At 40.4% G+C, this 18,809-nt stretch overlaps 1 protein-coding gene across 1 annotated transcript in view; it reads right to left on the minus strand.

The window, feature by feature from the left end:
- Positions 1 to 18,809, minus strand: part of Ctnna2 (catenin alpha 2) — a 1,102,240-nt gene that overhangs the window by 260,116 nt on the left and 823,315 nt on the right. The window contains 1 exon segment of the mRNA XM_028871390.2: positions 10,484 to 10,564. Within this exon segment, the coding sequence (XP_028727223.1) occupies positions 10,484 to 10,564 (81 nt within the window).

Here is an 18,809-nt window from a genome sequence, read left to right on the forward strand (position 1 = left end):
GCTCTCATTGGGTATTTAATGGAAGGTTGCAAGCTAGTGTTAATGAACTGATTAGTTGAATAGAAAAAAATAATCCTATTTTGGTGACAAAAGCTAAACATTCTATAGTGAATGTGTGGCAGTTGGAAAACTCCACAGGATTTTTCCATCTTAAGAGACCCTTAAATATGGGTTTTTCCTCATACTAAACAGGTATTGTTTCTGTGAATGAAAATGTCTCATAGAGTACAATAGGTGTGATAAATGTCCCAAGTCCTGACACATCCTCAGCTGCATCAACCAATAGGCTATGGTGACATCTGAAAATTTGTTTTCAGATATAGAGGCAGTAGAATTCAAGGCTGAGGATCTGGAAAGATGGCTCAGTGGTTAAGAGTACTGGTTGCTCTTCCAGAAGACCTGGGTTCAATTCCCAGCACCCATATGGCAGCTCACAGCTGTATATAATTCCTGTCCCAGGAGATCCAACACCCTCACACAGACATGCATGCAGGCAAAACACCAATGTACACAAAATACAAATAAATATTTCTTTTTTAAATATTAGAAAAAAGAATTCAAGGCTGAGAACACCATAGGCCAGTGAGACAACTCCATGGGTAAAGGCACTTGCTGTCAAGCCTGACTACCCAAATTCAATCCCCAAGATGCAAATGGTAGGAGGGAACCAACTCCTGAATGCTGTCTTCTGGCCTCCACACCTTGTGGCACACTTGTACCTGTTTTCTTCCCCCATCTGTCTCTGTGTCTCTTTCTCTCTCTCTCTCTCTCTCTCTCTCTCTCTCTCTCTCTCTCTCTCTCTCTCTCTCTCTCTCACACACACACACACACACACACACACACACTGGATAGATAGATAGATAGATAGATAGATAGATAGATAGATAGATAGATAGAGAGACAACATTTTTAAAAAAACTGAACATCTGAAGTTACTGAGAGTGCTTGTTGTGACAGAGACTTTCAGTTTTTCTTTATTTGTTTTAGCCTTTGTCCCATTACACATCCCCACTGTCCTCAAATTCAACAGTCCTCCCAGATTAGTCTCCCTAGTGTTCCAGGTGTGTCCAGCTTCAGCACAGCTTGGGTGAAATTAAAATCCCCCACAATGGAGTCCACCATTTACTGTTTAGATGAACTGTGTAAAGTAAGCCAAGGAACAGATAGACTCTAGGTAAAGTGCTTAATGTAGAATTTGATGAATGAACAATTTAGGAACTGCAGCAGCATTCTTATCTAAAATAGGAGCAAGTGCTGGAGGTTAGACTAAATACAGACATCTTCTACATTGTGTTTTGGACTCAGTGACTGTTCTGATCCCCTCCCCTTCCCATTTCACCTCAACTGCAGGAATTAGAAGAACACAGCAACTCAGCCATTGAAGCCCTACTCCACAAAGTTTTCCTGTTCATGCATATGCAACTCAGTCTTCTCTCAGCAGAATACGCTGTTAGAGTAATGGTCATGGGTCAGAATGCTAAGCTTTCCCTTAGATCAAGACTTGATAGGGAGGGAGAGAGGAGTCGAGACGTGTCCCCCTATATCTGAGACATTTACCTTCTACAGGATCACAGAAATAAACTAAACCACCTCATGAAGTAGACAGCACTTGCCAAGGACTTGCCTACACGGTATCTAAAAAGCTATTTCCAATTGATTCAACCACATACACTAGAGTTGGAGATAACATATGTTCGGTAGCTTATAATGATGGTGGTGCATGTCTGCAATCTAGCACTCCTGGGCCTGAGGCAGGAAGATTGCCAGTTCAAGGCTGATCTATGCTACATAGTAAGACCTTGTGTCAAAAAACAAAGAAGAAAGTATTTGGTGTGCTAATGTTTAGGAATTTTTTTTTATCACAGTTTTCCCAATGAAAGAGTGGCCAGAATACCTAATTCTTAATGAAGAGTTCCTCCCACATGGACCTTTGTCTGTGTTAGTGAAACCTCATAGCTATCCTGCTCTGTTCTTACCCTTTTTCATTCTAGTTTCTGGTGCTTAGCTATGTCTGTATTGCTTATTTTTATATTCCACATCTTTTTTACTGTACGATCATTTCTGATCTCCATGCTTCCACAGTGAGGTAAGACTCTGACCTAAGGACCAAATCCCTGGGGATTCTTAGCTGTGACAAGGTCTCAGTGCAAAATCGCAAACTTTAGCATTTAGAAGAAATCATGGAGCCAACTTGTCTTGTTGCTATAGCCTTAGACATGGCCTCATCTCTGTAGGAAGAAAAACACACTTAGATCCAGAAATAATTTTCAAATGTTTCCTGACAATGAATCTAAAAATAATTGGCCCCACTAAGGGAGATGTGAGAAAAAGAACTGAATGCTTTAACATTTCTGTTTACTGTAAATGCTTTAGAATGTCTGTAATTCACTAATCAAAAAACCAGACACCTAAACAGAACAGTAACTTTTCAAGAGGCTGTAGTGAGCCATAATGCTAAAACCAAGGGGTGGAAGTAGATAAGAACCAGCTTCTGCCGTCCAACACAAATTTCTAACTTTCTGTCTACAGTGGATACATGTCACCACAAATCCTCCTGTGGTGAAGATGCTGTTGAAAACCACAGGGCAGCTGAACCTGCTAGAATAGGCCCCAATCCCAGCTACTTGGGAGACAAGCTGAATCACCACAAGTTCCAGGCCAGCCTAGGTTACACAGTAAGTTCAAAGCCAGTCTGGGTAACTGCCTGAGACCTATCTTTAAATAAAAAGTAGTAATAGTAGTAGTAATAATAATAATAGGACTGGGGGTCCTGGCTTTAACCTCCAGTAGGAAAAAAAAAAAACTCACAAAGCACTCTCTCTCTCTCTCTCTCTCTCTCTCTCTCTCTCTCTCTCTCTCTCTCTTTCTCTCTCTCTGCTCTTTCCTTCTTTCCCTCCCTCCCTTACCTTACCTCCTAAGTGATCCTTGGAGTAGATTAGAATATGGATTGCCACACTTGCATGCATTACTCCTATAGAGAACTGGGATGGGATAAAGGTTATGAGCAAGGTGACAGCCACACTGCCTAAGCCGGAAATACCACACACACTCCATGTATCTATGGCTGTGCTGATTGGCTCTGTGTCCTTATCTGTAAAGTGGACACACACAGTGACCATCTTTTTGCCTCACTCATCTGGTGTTAGGACTATAAATGTGGTCAGTCCATGGAATGAACCAGCACATGGTAAAGTCTGTGCATATGTCAGCTAAGTCAGTCTACATTCTTTGTAGACTTTGCAAACACTCACTGATGATGGTCCACTGTCAGCCTGAGGTCTTTCCTCAGGAAGCAACAGAAGCATCAAGAAAACTCTCTTGTAATTGTAGGGTCTTCAGAGACAAATGGACCTTCTGACACATGTGATGTGTTTTCTTTGGACACTCTTAATTCTTTGTTATATTACCATCCCATGCAGTAATTATCTCAATATGAAAGTATCCTACACATGAATCTGTGTTACTGAAAATAGTTTTATTTTAACAGCAAAATTGAGACTTTTATCAAGTTGACCCTCATTGCATTTTATTGTGAGAACTTTCTTACAAATCATGAGGGTGAAAGCTTTGAATTCAGTTCTTGAGCTAGCCCTTGAGATGGTTCAGGAGGTAAAGGCACTTGCTGCCAAGCCTCACAACTTGAGTTGGATCCCTGAGAGTCAGGTGGGGGAAGTAAAGAACTGAATCTTGCAAACTGCTCTCTAAACCAAGCAGGAACCTAATGATCAAAAAGTAAGTTCTTGATTGGTTTGAGGAACAAGAGCAGCTAAATTAGCTTGTAATATTATGGTTACTATTTATTAGGGATATCTTGGGTCCTAATTTGTTTATCAACTTTGAATAAAAAAACTAATAAAAAATCAAAATGATCATCTCAATAAACTAGTGTCCTTCTATACATAGGATGGATTGGAAGGTGTTCACAGGTTGTGTGTTAAAGAACAAGAGGCAGGTGTAGCAGGCAGTCACTAGCTAGGTCCACATGTGAGTGAAGGATGGACTTTGAGGCATCTCTTTGCCCAGACATGGAGTAAGCCAAAAGCATTGCTTCCAGACTGGTTCCAGAATCACAGCTGGGATAACCGCCCAGACATGGGGCCCATTGTGCCCACAGCTCTAAAGATAGAACATACTGCTCAGAGTTGACAGTCATAGTCTCATAAATCCAATTTTTTTTTCTTTCCACACAAAACACTCCTAAGAGAATCTTGCTCTACTACTGCCTACTGTCAAGAATTGTAAATGACAAGATGGATCTAGGTCCATCAGTTTAAGGTGACACCCTTGTGTTCCTATGACCTTTCCCACAGTGCGTGACTCAATTCCTTTGGAAAATGTGGCCTCAAGAGAGAGTTTCTACTTACTTGAAAATTCTACTTCAACAAAGATCTATTTTATTGAAGACTTTTGATTTTTTTTAAGGGTCTACAAATCTAACTCCATGTTCCTAATTAGGGACATCTAAGATAAGGATCTGATTGACTTTATTTATTTTAATTTAGTAAGTGGAACTTTGGAAGGTTCCAAGGTCACCCTTCTGAAGGGATCTTCCCAAGGGCTCTGAGGAAGTGTAAGAGACTCAAAGAGTGGGAAGTCTTGTAAGTTGGTAGAAGTCTCATTGTTAACTACAATCTTTTATTTCCTCCCTATCAGATTTGATTTCTTGAAATACCACATCAAGGTGTGACAGGGCAAGATAGTGCAGAGCTTCTTCTATCTTGTATTCTTGCTGAGGCCATTTCAGCTTTAACTAGAATTGAATCTCCTTGATGGAGAATCTTGTGGAAAATTACTCAACTCTATTCTAGGACCCGAGGCCAAGATACCCCAGCTAACTTATTTTAGCTTCTGTTAAACTGCCTGCATGTGCAGACCTTCCCCTGCAGGCCCAGAGCAAGATACCAGGATGTGGTTTTTGCCTTTAAAAGCCCCTTTTCTAAATGCTCAGGGCTACACTTGAGTCTGGAATATCGGAATGTAGTTCCAGTTGGCTGGAATAAAGATTTTCAATTAGCTATAAGCTATGTCTGAGTGGTCATCTCTGGTGTGCTCTCTGTAACAAAGAATGCCGAATGTGTTCCATGCGTGGCCGTGCATGTCCATGGACATGGTCCTGGGTCATTGGGGGCTCTTTTTTCTAATCTCTTATCAAACAGGCTTATCTACAACTGAAAGAATCTCACCAGCAGAGAATATTCATGCAGACATTATTGCATTTGACACCTAAGGGAAACTGTTTTCAGTCCTATTAACTACCTACATCTTTTATTTTTTTTAATTTTAAGATTTATTTCATTTTCTTTGTGTTTATGTATGTGTCTGTCTGTGTGAGTGCATGCCACACATACACAGGTGCCCATGAAGAGCAGAAAAGGGTGTCAGATCACCTGGAGTTTGAGTCACAGGGGATTGTGAGTGGCCTGACATGAATACTGGGAAGAGCTGCTGCAAGCATTCTTCACTGCTGAGCCATATCTCCGTCCTCTAACTGCCCAAATCCAAGGGGCGGGGGAGCTCAGCTGAGCCAGGCAAATTAGTCACTGCATATTCCATCCAAATCGAGCTTCAATTTAGATCAGTGAATGCTTTGTGCTGTACAGGTAAATGTGGAGAGACAGAAAGGATGGGAAGAAAGACAAAAATATCCCAACATATGGGTAGCCACGGAACTGACAGATGGGGACCATTTTAGTCCAAGAAAGACAGATTAAGAAAGAGAAAGGTGTTTGAACCAAATCCACAGATGTGGTGGGATATTATGCTATTACTGCTGTGTCTTAATACCATGAAACAATCCTGTTATCCTCATTCCTGCAAATGTGGGGGGGAGGGGACTGACAGGCATGGAAACAATGCTGCTTTGCCTACCACCCTCAATGTAGCTCTCCAGGAGGCTTATCTCAGAGTCATTTAAATTCTACCATTCTTTTCTGCTAAAAGACAACTCCTAGAATTCTCTCACCACTCCTTCTTAATAAATTGGCAGCAGGGCGGGGGGGGGGGGGGGGGGGGGGGGGGAATGATCTCTAAGTCTCTAAGTGGAGAGAACTAAGGAGCTGGCTCCTGAATGTAAAACCTAAATCCCTATTAGAACCAATAAATCAGGGAGGTAGGAACACATGTTGATAGTCTGTTCCAGAGTCTAAGCAAAGGCAATTCCTGTCCATGCATCTAAAAGCTGATTATTATCCCTTAGTACCTCTGGCACAGGAAATGAATGAATACATTCCTTGGATTCACACAATTTTATGTAGCTCAAAGAGATCCTTCAGATTGAGTTTGGCTCCTCACTTCATAAGAAGAGAAAATCAAGAGATGGAGACTACAGAGCCAGCACGCTGGCTGGCACTTATAATCCTAATGCTCAGAAGCTGAGGGAAGAGGATTGCTGGAACTTCAAAGCTAGACTGAGCTATGAGTGAAATTGTCTCAAAGCAGAAGAGAAGTGGGGAAAGGGCGCGGGGGGGGGGGGGGGGGGGCAACGACAGGGTATCTAAAGTCAGGCTACAACCTGAGTCGAAATATCTATTCTAACTCAGTGGTTTTTCATTAACTTCCTAATTCCTATTAACCACATCATCTCATACCAGATAGGATATGGACAGTTGATATTATAAGGAAGGTTAGGCAGAACTGCCCATTTCTCTATCTGATATTACTAAGACGCAAAGGGACAATCTTTTATTATGCCTTATTTCAAAGAAAAAGGATAAACAACAACAAAAAGGAAATGTTGTCCATGAAAAGATTTTGTTAACTGGCAAGTGAAAGTCTTCAGATTCTATAAGTAAGAGAGTTCTGTCTTGTGGAGGGTATTATTTGAAGCATGACTTCCTGAAACATCCTGGTGACATCTAAGAAGCTCCCAAGCAGAAGTGTAGTGCTGTGGTTTGCATGGGAAAATGTCTCTCATAAACCTTGGACCACTCAGCTATAAAGGGGATGGCTCCATCCAATCTCTTTCCTCAGGGCCCAGGGAAATCCTGGAGAGAGGAGGCAGAAGTGTAAGAGCTGTAGGGATGGAGCATACCAGGAGAACATGGCCCTCTAAATCAACAGGATCAAATCCCAGATGAACTCCAAGAGACTGAGGCAGCAACCACAGGGCCGGCACTGGTCTGCACCAGGTCCCCTGCGTTTATATTAACGGTTCCAGGTAAGTAATTGCATGGATTCCTGAGAGTGCAACCAAGTAGGTCTCTGCTTCTTATGCTTTCTCTTGGGCTCTTTTCCTTTGGTTTGTTTGTTTTGTCTACTCCTGATAAGTTATGCTGTGGGACGGTCTGTATGTCAAATTGCTCTGATTGGTCAATAAATAAAACACTGGTTGGCCAGTGGCCAGGCAGGAAGTAGGTGAGACAAGGAGAGAGGAGAATTCTGGGAAGTGGAAGGCTGACGCAGAGAGACACTGCAGCCGCCATCATGACCAGCAACATGTGAAGATGCCGGTAAGCCACCAGCCACGTGGCAAGGTATAGATTTATAAAAATGGGTTAATTTAAAATATAAGAACAGTTAGCAAGAAGCCTGCCACGGCCATACAGTTTGTAAGCAATATAAGTCTCTGTGTTTACTTGGTTGGGTCTGAGCAGCTGTGGGACTGGCGGGTGACAAAGATTTGTCCTGACTGTGGGCAAGGCAGGAAAACTCTAGCTACAAAGTTAGGTTTTTGTTTCATCTTATTATATTGTATTATATTTTGTTTTTTATTATCCTTAGAAACCTATTTGTTTTCTAAAGACAGACAGAAAGGGGATGGATGTGGAGGGGAAGAGAGGTGAGGAGAAGTAGTTAGAGAGGAAACAGATATACTATGTGAGGGGAAAAAAATCTATTTTCAAGAAAAGGGGTGAAAAAAATGTCTCTCTCAGGCTCAAGGGCTTCCATGCTTGACCCCCAGCTGCTGATGCTGGTCTAGGGAGTTATATATACAAATCATTAGGAAGTAGCTCCTCTGTTGAGGAAATGGGTCTCTGTGGGGAGGAGGGTGCAGTTTAAGGTTCTCAGCCCACTCTGCTTTCAACCCAGTCTCTGCTTCTTGATCCATCCAGACACAATCAAGCAGCTTTACCCTCTAAGATCTTTACCTCCTTACCATAATGTACTATGTACCTTCTGAGAAGCTGAAAGAAATCTCTCTTCTTTTAAATTACTTCCTGTTAAGTAGTTGGTCCCAGCAACTAACTACTTTAGTTGAGAAAAGTAACCAATGAAGCCATGTTCTGGTTCCCAACACATCTAGAACTCTCTGTAGCCATTCTGCTCCTGGTTCCATGATGATCCTGACTCTGCTCAGTGTACACAGAAGGGAATGGTAGATGCAGCTGTACTAATCTAGTCTCTCCACAGCTACAGAAGGCAGAGCAGGTGCTGCCTTCGGCAGTAGTTCATGCTAGCTGACTAACACAATGGACTTAGTGATGAAGGCAGGCATATGCAAAAGCTGCCAGAGGGAGATAGGATGGTCTTTAGGTGGGACTCAAAGTGTATGTGCCAGGGAGATAAAAATGTGGGGTATAATCTCTTCTAGATAGAGCAAACTACCAAGCAAAGTAGGGTCCAACATGAGAAAATACAAGAATGGTTCCGGTGATGGAGGAAACAGGAGATAACCATATAAAGTGAATTGAGCCAGTCTCAGAAAGGAAAATAGCATGTTCTTTCTCATTAGTGGTTCCTAGATTTTCATATATATACATAAAATCGCATGTGTGCATGAGAAAGAGGAGAGGGGAAAGTACATATAAAACTATCCAGGAGGGCAAAGGGAGCTAACGGTACAAGTGAGGGGCAAGAAAAGAGATAATAAAGGGTATAATGAGGAATGTGTATAACATACAATATTTATACAGTAGGCTGGGTATTGTGGTGCACAGCTTTAATACCAGCACTGGGGAAGCAGAGGAAAACTGAACTCTAAATTCAAGGCCAGCCTGTTCTATACAGTGAGTCCCAAGCCAGCCAGAGCCATATGATGAGAGCTTATCTCAAAATTACAAAACAAAACAATCTACAGTCATGCAAGCTTAAAATAATTTTTAAAAACTTTATTATATTTCATGTGTATGGGTATTTCTCCTGTACATATGTCTGTACCACATGTTTGTCTGGTAACTGGAGCGGTCAAAAGAGGACATCATCAAATCTCCCCAGAATTAGAGTTACAGATGGCTATGTGCAGTCATGTGGGTGCTGGGAATCGAACCTGTGTTCTACATGAGCAGCAGGTACTCTTAACCATGAAACCATCTCTCCAGCTCCAAAATAACTATTTTTAAATCAAATTAAATATACCACTTAAGATCAGAATCCAGATTTCTAGGAAAGCCTATTTTGAGCCATGTATGAACACCCTGTGTTCTGGGGTGACTTGTGTGGCCTTTTGATACCAGTGGGATGTCAGGAAAAGAGGAATACAAGAGGTCCATAGCCTGTCAAAACCTGGGCTTTGATGTTCTCAGAGCATCTCAAGAGTCAACTGAGTCTCCTTAAATCAGTGTTCTCAACCTGTGGGTCATGACCCCTTTGGGATAGCATATCAGATAGATATTTATATTATGATTCATAATGGTAACAAAATTACATTTATGAACTAGCAACAAAATAATTTTATTGGGGGCCACCACAACATGAGGAACTGGATTAAAGGCTCGCAGATTAGAAAAATTGAGAACCACTGATTAAATGTATTCTTTCATTAAAAATAAACAAACAAAAAACCTTAGAAAATACCTAGTAGTAATGAAAGCTTATCTATTAAATATACCATTTAATCATTATAAACCATTTCCATAATTAAAAACAAAACCAAAAAACTTCCAAGTCAATATTTGTTAGTGTTCATAAAACATTTGCCATGAGAAAACCACCTCCACCCCCAAGATAAGATTTTCCCTATAAAAAATAAAATAAATAAAATAAAATAAAATAAAATAAACAGGTGGAGTCATCAGACTAATGATATCAAGGGCCATTTAGTCCATGCCATTAGTCCATGCCACAAAAAAATCTGATAAAAATGCTGACTACATCTTCAGTGGAATACATTGGGTCTTAGACCTCAATGAAACCATTGTATTAAGAGTTTTATTTCTTATTAAACATTAGGAATCTAGTACATTATTCAACACTTTGGACGTTTGGTAAGAACTCTCATAAATCAGTGAAAGGCCTCCTGGCCTATCTGGATTCAGAAACTAAAAACCAAATGTCCGCAGTGGAGAATTCAAGGTCCTATCCAAGATCATGCCTGCTCACTGAAAGGCTGCCTTTGGGGTTATAAACATCATGAGTCTTGCAGTTAGCTCATGTCTTGGCTCAGCAGTTTTCTAATTGCTAATGGTTGTCTGTCTGTCTAATGTCTATGGAGATGAGATGACAAATATTCACCTGAATTAGTAAGCTCTAAAATGCTACCCTGGAAAGGAGCATTCTGAAAAACCATCACATAGTTCTTGTGGTAAAAATAGAAAGAAAACTATACCTGTCTCCTCAAATCTCTTGTTTTCTTGGTCATCTTGTCAATTGCAATGTTGAGAGGGTCTCCTTTTTCTTTTCTTCCAGTCTGTTAAGAAAAAAAAAATCATTTCTGGTTTACAAAATTGAGTATCAAGGACATTAATGTTTAAGACAGTTCAGGGAAATATTTAAGTTGCAAAGTCCAACCAATTAAAAGCAAAACAAAACATTTGTTTAAGTATACATGAATGAACATGGATAGGTGACTAAAATTATTTTTCTAAAATACAAATTAAAATTTTGAAAGTCAGCAGGTTCTCAGGATAGCCATATCCTTGTTCAACTTCCTTCACATCCATTTTCTTCCTCTCCTGCCATTTATGGATAAAGAACATAATACAAAATGTGTTTTGCTTTAGGTTGCAAAGACAAATATAGTGGAATTCTTGATTATGTAATCATGCTTATAAAACAGAAAACAAATAAATATTTTTTATGAAGAATTCACAGGACCTGGGGAGAAGACTGAGTGGATGAAGTACTTGACATGGCACAGCTGAGGACTAGAGTTTGTATCCAGAGAGCCCACATAAATGACAGGGCAGGGCAGCAACCCACTTGTAATTCCAGCCCTCTGAAAGCTGAGACAGGGATTTCCCTTGAACACACTGACTAGTGGGGCTAGTGTATCACTGAGTTCTGGGTTCAAGTGTGAGAGACCTTGACTCAATAATTAAATTGGAGAATAAGATAGAAAAACTCCTAATACACACATGAGCAAATATATCTGCACACACACACATGTGTACATACACAAGAACATGCATATATGTACACATACCAGACATGTACAAAATAAAGGCTTAAAAATAAATTTTCTGTTATCAAAATGAAAAATTTTATGCCAATATTTCAAAGACCACATTGCTGGTTTTGTACCGAGATTGGGAGAAATGCCTTTCTAGAAAATTAAGAACTTCTAATCTCTGCTCTACAAAGCAGGAGAGGTGCCAAACACAGCCATAAGCAATTCACAGCTTGTGATCATGAGTAAATCTTTCCTTATGACTCCAACATATAGTTAGAGAAGTAAAAATAATAGAATAAACAACACTTCAATAAACTATTCACTTAAAATTTCACTAGTCTTATGTTGATTTTTCCATTTCCCTGATGACTATAGAAAGACAAGGAAAACCAAATAAAGAGAATCTGCATTATTTCTATTTTTAAAAGTTTAGATTTTTTTTTTACATCTATTTCATTCATTTGTGTGTGGAGTTGGGGGTGGGTAGGTGCGATGGGCGGTGGTGGTGCACACCTTTAATCCCAGCTCTTGGGAGGCAGAGTTAGGCGGATCTCTGTGTGTTCAAGGATACAGCCAGCATGGAGACACATACCTTTAATCTTAGTACCAACCATAGAAGACCTGGAGGTCTGTACAGACAGGCAGTGGCGAGGCAGTCATGTGGTTGGGTTTACAACCAATGAGAAGGCAGAACAGAAAGTCTATATAAAGACAAACACTCAGGAAGTAGGTCTCTTGGCTGAAGAGGTTAGCTGCAGCAGTGAAGGGTAAGGCTCTTAGCTCTGACCTCTTAGGCTTTCATCTTTGCATTGGCTCTGTGTTTCTTATTTAATAAGATTGTTACTTCTACAGGTAGGGGCTTCATTTGGGCTGCCATGTAGAGGACAGAAGACAAGAAGAAGTCAGTTCTCTTCTTCTACTATGTGCGTTTCAGGAATTGAACTTAGGTCATCAGGATTGACAGCGAGCCTCTGCCTGCTGAGCCATGTTGCCAGTCCTCCACAGCTCTGTTTTGTTTTGTTTTTACAGTGACAAGATTCCCATGGATTCAAAGTTCTACGAACACTGCAGGTGTGCCATCTTCTACACAAGAGGCAGTCATTTTCAAAGAAATGTGTGAAAGCTATTAAATCACCAAAACTTCAGTCTAACACCCTATAAAGTTATTTGTTTGTTTGTTTGTTTGCATTCCTAAGGGCAAGCCATCTCTTGCTCCATACCTCATCTGTACATAATCTCACAAAGCCCCATAGTTGAGTAAAAAATGTGTGAGTTCCTAGGCGACAACATTCTGCCTAACAGATGATCTGTTTGGAGAAGAGAAATGACCATGTATCAGGCACATAAGGGTCCTTTTTTCACGAGGAAAAAAAAAAAAGACAAAACAAAAACAAAAAACCAAAACCTCGATACATGTATCCCATACAGACATATAGGCATTGGAATTACAAGCTGGGCTGAAAGCAGCCACTTTTTTTTTTTTTTTCTGCAACTTGCTTCATTAAGCCAGCTCTTCTAAACAAATATGCAATGCATAGCTTTACAGAGTTTTCATTGAAAAGTCAAACATCGGGGCATATGTGTGCATATTTTTAGTTGTCTGGAATTCTGCAAACCCTTCCTTCTATGCTCTCTCTCTCTCTCTCTCTCTCTCTCTCTCTCTCTCTCTCTCTCTCTCTCTCTCTCTCTCTCTCTCTCTCTCTCCACACACACACACACACACACACACACAAACTCTTTCAGATGCACACATTGAGGTAGCTGGTGGAAGAGCTTGGAATAAAGAGGCTAACATTTTACAACTTTGAAATATCAGCCCACAGATAGCTGCAAGAAAAGAAAAGTGTACGAAGAAGAAGAATGGGTGGTCTGACCTTCCTGAAAACAGAAGAATGTGGTAGTATTAAGCACGAGTGCCCCTGGCATCCAGCCTTCCAATGATCAGATGGATACTAGTTCAACAGCCAGTGACCACTCTTCCTCTTTCATTATTTTGCAAATAGGATGTTTACCATAAAGATACTGGGTCCTTTGGGTAAGGTGTGAACCACTACTGTCTTTTGGAGAACCATATTCCTCCCATTTCATCTCCATTTATTAGAATAGTAAAATTGTACTCAAAAAGTCAAAATTGCTGTGTGTGGTGGTGCACAAAATTAATCCCAGCAGTTGGGAGACAGAGCAGGAAGATTTCTGTTAATTCCAGGAGAGCCTATTCTACACGTTGAGACCCTGTCTCAAAAATAAACAAGCAAATAAACAAATAATAAAAGTTACAAGTTAGTTTTACATTGTGACTAGAACAACAGAATGGCAATTTGTTAAAAGATGGACTAGGGTACAGGGGTGGGGGGCGGGGAGTGGGTGGGTGAGATGGCTCCATGGGTGGAACACTTACTTGGCAAGTTTGAGAAGCTGAGTGAAAAATTCATAGAAGCAAAGTAAAGCTAGATGTGGTAGCACATATATCTGTAATTCCAGAGCCCGTATGGGAAGATTTGAGGTGGACACAGGAAAATGCCTGGAAGGTAACAGGGTTACTAATCTGGCATATGCAGTGTGAATGAAAAAAAAAAAAATGGCACTGTATCAAACAAAGTGGTCAGTAAGGACCAAAACCTTAGATTGTCCTATGACATCTACACACTCACTGTGGTACACTCATATCCACATTCATGAATACACACATGCACACACATACACACACACACACACTCCACCACCAACAACAACCACTACTACCACCAACCACTACCACCATACCTCAAAAAAAAATTTCATGACTTTAAAAAAAATAAAATGAATTACAATATCTTGGCTACAGGAACTAATTAGTGAATATGAGTAAGTGCCAGATACTGGGATCCCCTTATTCTGTTAGTGATACATCTTTATCCTCTTTTCACCAATGAGAAAAATGGCAGTGGAGACAAGTCATGAAACGAGGGTCGGGAATCAATGTACTGGCCTATGCCTGCAAGACTAAGGGGGCATGAAATAACCCGCTAATCAAGAGAAATAGTCTCATGCGCTCTTTAATATAAAAACAGCAAAATGAAAGCAAAAAGAGAAGCAAGCCATGCAGAGTAAAATAGATATAAAATTTAAATTAAGACAAATCTGGTTTAGGACAAGACCACTGAAGCAAGTCCCACATCAGATAATATTAAATTTGACAAGGCATGATTTAGGATAGGGCCACTGGAGCAAGTCCTGCGTCAGATATTAAAAACTAGGGAAATAGCAACCTGCCTGCAACATCTGCCCACTGGCGCAGTAGTGGTACAAATGTTACAGAAGTCATCAACCACTGTTTATTGGATTGAAAGCCTCTCCATGAGACGGGATCCATATCTGACAATGTCAATGAGGCCAAGAACCGGAGACTAGATGGATCATGGACCCTAGAGGGAACCCACTATTATTGTGCTAAATGAACATAGTAATAAAATGATTTCCAGTGGAAAAAATTTTCTATGGGGAAACATTGGGAATGTTGCTCAGTGGGTAAAATGCTTGCCGAGCAGGCATAAGGCTCCAGGATCCATTTGTAACCATGCATAAACTAGTAGGTATCACTGCATTTATCTGTAATCCCACACTTAGGAGGTAGGGCAGGAAGAGCAAAAATTCAAGATTATCCTCAGCTGCACGGCAAGTCCAAGGTTATCCTGGACAAGATACCCTCTCAACAACAACAAAAATAAAGTATGTTTTTGTAATAAAAAAATAGAAAATAATCATTATCTAAAATTCTGGTTTGGCTTGGTGTTCTGTAATTTTACATGCTGAATGATGTACCTCTACACCCAGAGGTAACATCAATACTTAAGTGTTACTGGGGTTGTTACAGACACACGTGGGAGGCTTGGCTGTTCCTTTCTGTAAGCAGAAGGCAACATGTGTTTCCCATGTGGCTTCAATAACCTGAATGTCAAACACACATTTGTTAGGCAGGATCACGGTGGGAGGCACATTAATAGGGAAAGCTAAGGTTCCCTCTTCTCAGAAAGCCTCTCATACTAATGTGTTGACTAGAACATGAGGCTAACAATATGGGTGACAGTGAGCTCCTTGAGATGGTAGGTAAGTAGATGCAGTATGAAGTCCCCAAACCTAAGATAGAACTCTATAGAGGACATCAGCTAGACAGTCAGCCTTGGGTTAGGGAGGAACAGGAAGAGGAGGAGCATTTTGAGTTGCAGGAAGAGACAAATGACAATATGGACTCTGAGAGGACAGTGAATAGAAAGATCCATCCTTTACTGCATGAAAAGAAGGGATGACTCTGACTAGTGATGGGGATTATTTTCAAGAGAGCATCCTTCCAGCATGAATATTGCTGACTGTATTTTAACTTGCAAACCTAGAGAAGTCTGGTGACATCAGTTTTCCACTCCAGTCTTGTCAAGATTTTGCTGGTATAATATTTCCAACTCTGGATTTCTTTAGCCTTCAAGTCCTTGGCTGAAGACAATCCAGACATGAGGGTGGGCATGGGCTGCATAAAATAAAATTCTAAGAGAAAATCGCTAGCTTGTGTTTAGTTGTGTATGTGTGAAAGGTGTGGGGATGCAGGTGCCTGTGAAGGTCAGCAGAGGGCATCAGATCCCATGGAACATAAATTATAGATGTTGTCCAATCACTTCTGGTGTTGAGAACCAAATTCAGGTTCTCTGCAAGAGTTGTAGGGGCTCTTGACTGGTGACAAATCTCCCTAGACCCAAAAGCTATGGCTTTTTAAAGAAAGTACTAGAGTTTGGGAGATCCAAGCCACTGACCAGGCTTTAGCAAATTAACTGTCCCTTTGTAAACTTGGATTCTTGAAATAAAGTTTACATGTAGGAATCAGTAATTGCCTCTCACCACTCAGATTTGCACAGCAAATAAGAGCTTTCAAGCCAGACCTGGAGGTATATGACTATGATGTCACATGCTTGGGAAGGGATATTTTAGTTGCCTTTCTGTTGCTTTGATAAGATGTCTTATCAAAAGGTAACTTAGAGGAGAAACAGTTTATTTTAGTTCATAATTCCAGGGGACAGTCCATTGTCGTGGGGACTTCAAGGAGAGGTTCTTGCAGTACCTAATCTCAGCACATCCATAGTTAAGAGCAGGCAGAGATGAACATGGATGCATGCTTTCCGGGGCTCTTCCCACTCTCCTTTTCATTCAGTGCTGAGTCTAGTAGAGAAAATGGTGCTAGCACATAAATGTGAGTCTTTCCACATCAATTAGCATTATCCAGAACCTAGATGATCTCCCACAGACATGACCACAGGACAAACTGATTTGGACAATAGATTTTCATTGAGACTCTTTTCCAGGTAATTCAAGATTGTGTCAATTTGACTGTTAAGACTAACAGTAACAGAAGGAAACTGGTAAGGACAATCATAGTTTACAAGTGAGTTTAAGGCCAGTCTGGACAATTTGTTGAGGCCCTGTCTCAAAATAAATAGTAGGGACTCTAGAGATGGTTCAGTGGTCAAGAGCATTATCTCTTCTTGCAGAGGACTCAGTTTCAACTCCCTGTACCCACATGGCAGTTCACAACTGTCTGTAACTCCAGTTCCAGGGGATTCAATGGCCTCTTCCAGCCTCTGAAGGTACTTGATATACATATGGTACATAAACATACATGCAAGCAAAACATCCATACACATAAAACAGGTTAATAAAACCTTAAAAATAAAAGGCAAAATGAGGGCTTCAGACACAGCTCAGTGGTAGGGCCCTTGCCTGGTCTGTATCCGGTCCTCAAATAAAGCAGCAACAGAGAGATTTGAAAACTACTGTGTTGTGCTCCCCTCTGTTATGACTATCATTCACTCAAAGAGTCTGACAGACTTGCCTGCTAATGCTTGCTAGCCAACTATGACTAGTCTGTGATCTTAAATTATTGATGCACCTTACTTTTAATGTCTATTTTCTTTCAGGTACAATATATAGCAAAAGCATAATATGTGCCTTGTCTTCTTAATAGATTAGCTAGATGATCAATCATGATGTCAATGTACATAAAACAATAAAAGTTTTTTAACTATATTTGGAGTAATTAGGTGAGTATATTGGGCAAAATAAATAAATAATAAATAAACAAATAAATAAAAGAATCTATTAAGAAACTAGAGGCCATACATGGGGTAATGTATGGCTGTAATCCCATCACATGGGAGGCAGAAGCAATGAGAAAATCAAGATCATATTCAGCTACATACTAAGTTCCTCACTGGGTTGGGCTACAGGAGACCCTGCTTCAAAACAAATAAAACTCTCTGATTATTAAACTTCATGTTTTTCTCTTCAAAGGCAATTAATAAAACATGATTTTGAGGTGTTGGCCCCTTACTCTTTTGCACTATATTCTTGGACCTGTTCTCCCTTTATCTTAAACACATTTTGTCTTGTGTATATAGTGTTTTGGCATGTGTGTTTGTTTGTTGGCATATGTGGGGGAGTGTATGTATGCACGTGCATATGAGTATGTGTGTACGTGTGTGGAGCACAGAGGTTGTCATTAGGTGTCTTCTTTCACTGAACACACAACTTGCCAGTGTAGTTATTTTGGCTAGCAAGCTTACACCACAGATTCCATCTCTGTCCCTCAAGTGTTAGGATTACATGTTTGACTGTTATATCCACCTCACATTTACATGGGTGGTGAGGATTTGAACTCTGGTCCTCTTGCTTGCATGGTAAGTGCTTTACCCACTGAGCTATCTCACTGGTCCATCTTCTTTATCTTTACCTGCTGTAGAGATGCCATTTACTAAGTGTCATTATTAAAAGAAGACAACATTCTAAGTATTCTCCCACACTGCTTTGGGTGCCTATCCTAGTGACCATCTGCTGTGCTAGGGAAGTGCTTGTTTATAGAACTCTATTTGTTTTAGACTTAGAATGTTATTTTACAAACACATCTACGGTGGATCCATGGCTTGAATTGACGAGAGCAAAGAGAATACATTTCCTGATTTAGGTTTTCAGAAAATTTGTCTTGATTGCCTGAGCTCCAGTCCAAATTGTCAAGGCATCAGATATTGAGAAGACTTTCTGAACCAGTTTCATTCTAACCAGAAGAGTTGTGCCACTCACTGGAGTTTGAAGATTTAAGTCTTCAGGTAAAGTACAATACTTCATTTCAATGATCTTTTATCATACTACCTGTTGCCTCTTTATAAAATAAAGGGCAATGCTCTTGTTTCAGGTTAACGATAGAGTATACTGGGTTAGGGTTCTTGTCTGCATGCACAGCTCCCTGTGTTGGGTCCCTAGCCCTGCATAAGCCATGCACCATGGTGCACATCTGTCATCCTAGTACTCAAGAGTGGGAAACAAGGGAATTACAAGTTCAAGGTCATTCTCAGCTATAGAGCACCTCAGAGACCAACCTGAGCTGCCTGAACCCTTCTTATATAATAATATAATAGTTCTTGTTAAACTTCTCTCTGAATAGATTAGATGCATGATACACATATCACTCTTGAAAATCCTGAAGATGCATATAATACACAGATATTGAAATGGTAAATGACACATA

This window comes from Peromyscus leucopus, chromosome 3, assembly GCF_004664715.2.
Source record: "Peromyscus leucopus breed LL Stock chromosome 3, UCI_PerLeu_2.1, whole genome shotgun sequence".
NCBI classification, from domain to species: Eukaryota; Metazoa; Chordata; class Mammalia; order Rodentia; family Cricetidae; genus Peromyscus; species Peromyscus leucopus.